The following is an 8040-nucleotide window of genomic DNA, read 5'->3' as shown; positions in this document are numbered from 1 at the left end:
AGGTGTGAGCCACCACGCCCAGCCTGATTTTTAAATTATTCTAAAAATACTAATTATTTTATATATAAGTTATTCAAGTATTACATTTATGAAGTCAAATTGTTTGGATTAACCTCTCTTACCTCTCTAGCCTTTAAAATATATTACAAAGTATCCAGATGCAACTGGGAAGGTGTGATTTATAGCAGCTTTACTGGGATATAATCTGTATGCCATACTCATTTAAAGTGTGTACTTCAGTGGTTTTTTAGCATATACACACGGTTGTGAAACTATCACACAGTTAATTGTAGAATATGTTCATAGCCTCAAAAAAGAAACCCCATACCTATTAGCGGTCATTCTCCATATCTCCTCCACCAGTCTTTCTGTCTCTATGGATTTGCCTATTCTGGACATTTCATGCAAATTGAATCATACAATATGTAGACTTTGGTGGCTGGCTGAATGACGTTTGAGAAAGGTAATAATACCTTTGGAAAGGAGAATGAATTCTAATTTACATGAACAAATTTAGCCTTTTAAAAATAGTTGAAATATCTCTCAGTTTGTGTCTGTGTATAATCAGTGTCAGAAATTAGCTAGTGCATACTATGGAATTTTAGTCATATAAAACCAAAGCATGGGGTTTGATAGGCAGTCTATTTTGCTTTATAAGACTGGGCATATATTAGTATTAATGTAGGACTTACCCCCAGGTTCTGTTGCTCACATTGGAGCAAGGATGAGAGGAAGTAGAGATCTTACACAAGAACTCTTAGAAAGGAGGACCACTTCTCCTCTGCCTGGCCGCTTTGGCTATTGAGAAGCAGTAGTGGAAGAGCTGAAGGACAGGTTAAGGTTTGCCGAGTGAGCTTATAAGGCTGTGACATTCAAGAGATGCCTGCTCATGGTCCTGGGATTTCCCTAGAAAATGGCACTTTCTATTCATTAGACTTATGGAAATGTTTGTTAACTCTGGAGATTTTTGGCAAGAAAGTTTATGTAGCATAGCCTCAGGGAATGACAGGTTATTTGAAAATGCTTCTTAACTAATGATTTTCTTATAGTAATTTCCAGCAATTCAACTATGAGGATGTTGTTCAGCACTAGAAAACAAGGAAAGTCAGCTGGCTCTCTTTCTCTATCTCCCTCTCTCTCTTCTGCCATGTCACAGTGCATGTCACAGGAGTGCAATGTCTAACATAATGTTTGGGTCAGCTCTTCTGGTTTAAGAAAAATGGAGACATGGAAAGGAGAACAAATAGATCCTAAATGGAATTCCATAGACAAGGTGGTACAGGCATCAGGCACTTCAGGTGAGAGGAGACCCTGAGGTCAGAGACTTCAGTCTTCTGCCTGGTTTCCCCCTGAGATCAGCTGCTCTTTTCCTATGACAACAATTCCTTCCCTCTTTGATTTTGGGAAACCTCCTAAAATTTGTGAGGGCGTACATTTGATTGAGGCCTTTTTTTTTTCTTAAGTGCATCTAAGCATCATTCCACAGGATGCATATTGGCACATAAATGTAATTGTACTTCTCATGCAAGCCACAGGGTGTCATGGCTTCCTTTCCTGTTGCTAGAAGGACCTCTGAAATCCATTTTCCGTTTGCTTAGCTCCTAATGCCATTTCTCGTTCTCCCCAGTGTTCCTGACAGGCAGCGATCGGATTCCCATCTACGGCATGGCCAGCCTGCAGATTGTCATCCAGTCCACAGCCAGCGGGGAGGAGTACTTGCCAGTGGCCCACACTTGCTACAACCTTCTTGACCTCCCCAAGTACAGCAGCAAAGAGATTCTGAGTGCCCGGCTGACCCAGGCCCTTGACAACTATGAAGGGTTTAGTTTGGCCTGAGGCTCCTCAGCTTGTCCAATATTTCCCTTCCTTCCTCAATGTCCACATTGAGACCTATACAGAAAATCATGGGGAGTGATTTCTATTTTTTTATTGTCTAAGTGGGTTGGGACTTTAAAATCCTGAGCCTGGTTGATGTGTTTCTGGGATTGTATAGCAGTAAACAACCTTTTTGAAAAATTAGGGGTTGGGGATGGGGTAAAAAATTGGCCCTTGTATGGGAGGTGTTTTTGTTTTGTTTTAAAACAAACTACCCAGTATTCCTTGCACTTGTGAATGTGTTGCACTCTGCTGGATGAAATGGCAGTGGATTTTTAAACTTTCATTTCCCAAATATCTCTCTCAGCCCTGATCTTTTCTCACAATGCTTCCTTGTCCTTCTTTTAACTTCTCATTCCTCTATGAGAATGATTTAGACTGATCCGTCCTTTCTTATCTGCGCATGCAAGAACATCACCTTCCTCTGTACACTTGGGAATGCCTCTGGCTTGTTGCAGCCCTCCTTTAACCCAAAGGAGGAAAGGACTACTTCAGAATCTCCCAATTCCAAAAAGCTGACTCTGGGTCCATTATTTTGGCAGAACTCCTAAGAATTTATGGGAGCCTATATAAACATATCTTGCTTTTAAAAAGTTCTTGAGGGAATAGCAACTTTCCCATGGCTGTGCCTATTTCCTAGACCTTTTAAAAGATGTGCAGAGCAGCTTAGCATTCATTGTAGCTGAGCCTAATTTTGTTTTCTTGCTCATCCTTTTCCCTTTGACAATGAGGTTAATTGATAGACCCATCACCCCTTCCGCTCTCGCTTTTGGAGCAAATTGCATTAACTATTTTGAGTCTCTATATTGTCCAAGAAAAGTAGAAATAATAAATTTACTTTCCCCTTTTCTATCACCTTATGTCCTCTACTATTTTCTCCTTGCTCCCTTCCCTAATTTTCTCCTTTTCATACCCTGCTGCCTCCCTGATTTTCCTTTCGTTTCTTCTTTATTTTATCCCATTCTTTGTTACTTGACTCAGTGCTCCCTTCCTCTCCTCTCCTAGTGGATGCATGCAGCCTTTTTTTCAATTTTTATTTAAATTGCAAAATTTTTACTCAGATTTTTTTCCTCTTCCCTAATTGCTAAGATTTAAGGACGTTCTTTATTATGAAACTTTATCACATTCGAAATGTTTGTTTACAGTGGGATTTTAGGGGGGATTGTGTTTAAATCAAATATATGTATTTTAAAAATAATGACATGCTCAACCTTCCTCATCATGGAGTAAGAAAATTCTACATGATTAAAGAATCCATGTAAGTCTAATTTTAAATTCCTGGTAACTAGAGAAAAGACTTATTTATATAAAATGAAGTATTTATGAACTGTGATAAAGCATCAAATCTTGATGAAGGATTGTAGATTTTTGCTTTTTTTGTTTTTAAAACTTACTCCAATTGCTAAATTGGTAGTTTTTCAGTCTTTATAAATACAGGATTAAAAATATATATACAGTTATATGAAATGTTTATTTTCTATGTGTGTGCATATAGTTCAATATTATGCAATAAATTTGGTGTTTTAACTTAAAACTATTTCTTATTGTACTTGCAGAATGGATAGATTGCTTTCAATAGAGGTGTTAGTTCATACACTCAGATAATGTAATAGAAGGTCAGCTTCAATTCCTGCATAAGAAAGTAGAGCCAAGTGCTGCAGAAATGGAGAAGAAAGCAGGGGCAAGGAGCAGATGGCATTAAGGAAGAATGAAGTTTCTGAAGGTTGGGATGGACAAAAAGGTGTTTCTCAAGGAGAGAGAGGCTTTAGCAAAGGCTCAAACATTGGGGCATATTTAGGCAAGAGTGAGGAACAGTTTGAAGGGAACATCAGAGGAAATAGACAAATAATAGTAAACAATGGTAAGTAAGACTTGGGAGAAAGAAGGTAGATTTGGGGCTGAGGAACTAGCCTAACAGTGGAGCTTTAGTAGTAGCCAAGTAGGATTTGTTTCAGTGTTCAGAACCTGAGGGTGGTAAGACCTGAGCCGGGTGTTAAGAAGGAAAATGTAGATAGTCTAAATCTGGAGGTATTGAGGTGGGAAGGACTGAAGCAGAAAGACAGGAGCTGAGACAGCAGTGACAGTGGCAGCAACAGAACTAGAGAAAAGTGTCTGAGGAGAGGTAGGGGGAGTGAGTGGAGGGGCTAGGAGCCTGCAGGGAGAAGGAGGTGCTAAAAGTGGATCAGAGACTAGTTCATTTAATGATTGGTGATTGTTAGGCCACTTAAGCACACCAAAAGTTTGTGAGACACAGCAAAAAAACACCAAACAAACAAAAAAAGGATTTTAAGTAAATTGATAAAGGAAGTAAAATGTATTGTTTTGCCAGATTAAATAGGTGGTTTAAAGGTGGTAAAGAGAATAGGAGCTTTCCATTAATAACCTCTATTTAACAAACATTTAATAATCTACATAAGTGCTACATTTGAGGGGTTAAAAACAAACCCCACTACATTTAATTTTGCACAGAAATTGCCAAATTATTTTAACTAACTTTGAGGCCTCAGAATTCTCATCTGTGAAATAAGGAGATTGGATCAGATAATTTCTAAGGTCATTTTGAGCTCTAAAATTGTATAATTCCATTACTGAGAAAGTGCCTGAACATAGAGATACCCAATACATATTTCTAAAGATTTGTTGCATGAATGAAATCTTGTGCTGCTTCTAAAACACTATGATTTTTGTGAGATAGTTTCCTTTTCCCCTTCATTACCAATGCTTTAGAAGACTTACTTCTGCATAGGCATTTCTGGATTTGCGTACCCACCTACCAACCTTCCCTCCCCTGAAAACTTTTCAGATGCTTCTTCATTGTTTTAGTCATTTATCACTTTAATGAATTCTCTGGCAACTTTATTGTGATGGGTGGGGATCAATGACAGTGTAATGAGGCAATTACCAAATTCTGATAGTTCCATCTACTCCGTGTGAAAGTCTCTTGATGTTTTATATGGTACCCTTATCAATAATCCCAGAGAGCAGGGGTTGGCAAACTATGGCCCATGGGCTAAAATGGTTTTTACATTTTAAAAGGGTTGAAAAATTTAAAAATGGAAGGATACATGACAGAGACTGGATGGCCTACAATGCCTAACATATTATCTAGCCCTTTACAGAAAAAAACGTACCAATCCTTATGAGACCAGACTTGCAAAAATCACAGTAACAGAGTGAAAAACCTTCCTGAAGTGTTAGGAGGAACTTGAGTCATAATTTGATGTTGAATCAGAGAGAACAAGTGTTTGGGCTTATTTGCCTCAGAGGTAAGAAAATCAAGTTTTAACTAAGATTAATCCACAGAAGTTGATATTAATACTAAGGTTTCGACCTAATAATAACTAACCTGTATTAGTTGTGTGCAGTGTACCAGACCCGTTACGAGATCCCACACTAACATTTGCTATGCACTAACTAGTTTAATTGCCACCACCAGGGTCCTCCTGGCTCTGCTTTTACTAGCTGTTTGACCTTGGGCAAGTTTCTTAACCTCTCTGTGTCTGATTTTCTTCCTTTTCAAAATGAGAATAGAAATAGTGCCTACTTCATGGAGTTGTTGTGAGGATGAAATGAATTAATGGAAAACATAGAATAGCGCTTAGCACATAATAAGCTCTCAGTAATTAGAATTACCATTATTATCCATTTTTCACGTGAAGGAATTAATGTTTAGAGAAAATAATTGCTCATTACCACAAAATAGTGGGACCTGAACTTGACCATTAATCTGTGTTATGCCCAGCTGCTAGAGATGGGCAACAAATTGGACTAAGGCTGCTCAGTAGCCAAATAAAAAGGAATGTTGTGACGTGGCAGGTAACTTCTTTGACCACATATCTGCAAAGACATCGCCCTGAGTTCCACGTATCTGCAAAGACATCGCACTGAGTTTTGTTTTGCTGCCAGTGTGCAATTCAGTAGTGACCAGTGCAGTTCTCTTGTCATTTGCAGTGGGTCTCAAGTGAGGCTGGAGGTCTCTGTGGGTAGTTAGTAGCCAGGAACCAGGTATGCTTAATGCCTTGCATTGCATAGAACAATTCCTCTTTATCCTGCTCAAGACGCCAGTGGGCACTGCTATGGTTTGACTGTTTGTTTCCCTCTTAAAATTTATGTGTTGAAACCTAACCCCCAAGGTGATGGTGTTAGGAGGTGAGGTCTTTGGGAGGTGATTTTATCATGAGGGAAGAACCCTCATGAGTGGTATTAGTTTCCTTATAAAAGAGAACCCAGATAGGTGCCTTGCCTTCACTACCATGTGAGGACACAGCAAGAAGGCACAATCTGTGAGAAAGTAGGCCCTCACCAGACACCACCAGTGCTTTGATCTTGGATTTCCCAGCCTCCAGAACTGTGAAAAATAAATTTCTGCTGTAAATTACCTAGTGTTTGGCATTTTGTTATAGCGACTTGACTAGACTAAGACAGGCCCCTTTGTAAAACACTGAGAGAGGGATGGACTTCATACCCTTTAGGGGATCCTTCTCTGTAGAGTTCTTTTTTTCAGAAGACTAATTTTTTTCTTTCATTAATAGGCTTTTTATTTTTGAATACTTTTTTATTGGTACTAGTTGCACGTATTATGGGGTGCTTGTGATGTTTTGATACAAGCATACAGTGCATAATGATAAAATCCGGGTAATTAAGATATCAAAAACGTCTATCATTTCTTTTTGTTGGTTACATTCCAAATCTTTTAGCTATTTTTAAACATGCAATACATTATTAACTATAGCCACCCTATTGTGCTATCAAACACTAGAACTTATTCCTTCTATCTAACTGTATTTTTGTACCAATTAACCAACCTCTTTTTATCCCTCTCCTCCTAGTATTTGCCCAGCCTCTGGTAACTATCATTCTATTCTCTACCAACTTTCTTAGCTCCCACATATGAATGAGAACATGCAATGTTTGTCTTTCTGTGCCTGACTTATTTCAGTTAACATCGTGACCTCCAGTTGCATCCATGTTGCTGCAAATGGTAAGATTTCATTCTATTTTCATGACTGAATAATATTCCCTCATGTTTATAGACCACATTTTCCTTATCCATTCATCTGTTGATGGATACTCAGGTTGAATCTATATCGTGGTTATTGTGAACAGTGCTGTAACAAACATGGTAATGCAGATGTCTCTTTGACATACTGATTTCCTTTCAGATTTTGGGTATATATGCAGTAGTGGGATTGCTGGATCATACAGTAGATCTATTTTTAGTTTTTGAGGAATCTCCATAGTGTTTTCTATACTGGCACTAATTTACATTCCCACCAAAGGGTGTGAGCATTCCCCTTTCTCTGCATTCCTGCCAGTGTCTGTTATTTTTTGTCTTTTAGGTAACAGCTATTTTAACAAGGATGAGATGGTGTCTCACTGTGGTTTTGATTTTCATTTCCCTCATTGTTAGTGATATTGAGTATTCTTTCAAATACCTGTTGGCTATTTATATGTCTTCTTTTGAGAAATGTCTATTTAGATCCTTTGCCCATTTCTAAATCACATTTTTTTTTTTTTACTCTTGAGTTGTTTGAGTTCTTTATACATTCTGGTTAACCTTTTATTGGATGGATAGTTTGCAAATATCTCCTCCCATTCTGTAGGTTGTGTCTTTACTCTGTTGATTGTTCCCACTCCTGTGCAGAAGCTTTCTAGTTTTATGTAATCATATTTATCTATTCTTGCTGTTGCTGCCTGTGCTTTTGAGGTCTTACCCAAAAGATCTTTGCTCAGACCAGTGTCCTGAAGCACTTCCCCAGTGTTTTTCTTCTAGTAGTTTTATATAATAGTTTCAGGTCTTAATTTATTTCATCCATTTCAATTTGGTTTTTATACATAGTGAGAGGTATGGAATCTAGTTTCATTCTTCTGCATATGGATATCCAGTTTTCTCAGCACCAGTTATTGAAGAGGCTGTCCTTTCTCCAATGTATGTTCTTGGCACCATTGTCAAAAATGACTTGACTGTAAACGTGTGATTTTATTTCTGGGTTCTCTATTCTGTTCTATTGGTCTGTGTAGGTGCCTGTTTTCATGCCAGTACCGTGTTGTTCTGGTTGTATGGCTTTATAGTATTTATTTATTTATTTTTTTGACACGGAGTCTTGCTCTGTCACCCAGGCTGGAGTGCAGTGGCATGATCTTGCAAGCTCCACCTCCCAGGTT

The 8040-nt window shown here is 38.3% G+C and overlaps 1 protein-coding gene and 1 long non-coding RNA gene across 2 annotated transcripts in view; both read left to right on the top strand.

Moving 5' to 3' along the window:
- The window catches only part of HERC3 (HECT and RLD domain containing E3 ubiquitin protein ligase 3), a 219816-nt gene extending 216404 nt beyond the window's left edge, over window positions 1-3412 (top strand). The window contains exon 27 of the mRNA XM_011990724.1: window positions 1628-3412. Coding sequence (XP_011846114.1) covers window positions 1628-1836 — 209 coding nt within the window. The 3' untranslated portion in view covers window positions 1837-3412. The remainder of the gene's footprint in view (window positions 1-1627) is intronic.
- Window positions 3413-4279: 867 nt separating this feature from the next.
- The window catches only part of LOC105547215, a 26540-nt gene continuing 22779 nt past the window's right edge, over window positions 4280-8040 (top strand). The window contains exons 1-2 of the long non-coding RNA XR_001007192.1: window positions 4280-5141; window positions 6705-6856. This is a non-coding gene — a long non-coding RNA (uncharacterized LOC105547215). The remainder of the gene's footprint in view (window positions 5142-6704; window positions 6857-8040) is intronic.

The sequence above is a fragment of the Mandrillus leucophaeus genome, unplaced genomic scaffold (assembly GCF_000951045.1).
Source record: "Mandrillus leucophaeus isolate KB7577 unplaced genomic scaffold, Mleu.le_1.0 Scaffold381, whole genome shotgun sequence".
Taxonomy (NCBI): domain Eukaryota; kingdom Metazoa; phylum Chordata; class Mammalia; order Primates; family Cercopithecidae; genus Mandrillus; species Mandrillus leucophaeus.
This window is presented reverse-complemented; position numbering and strand designations above follow the sequence as displayed.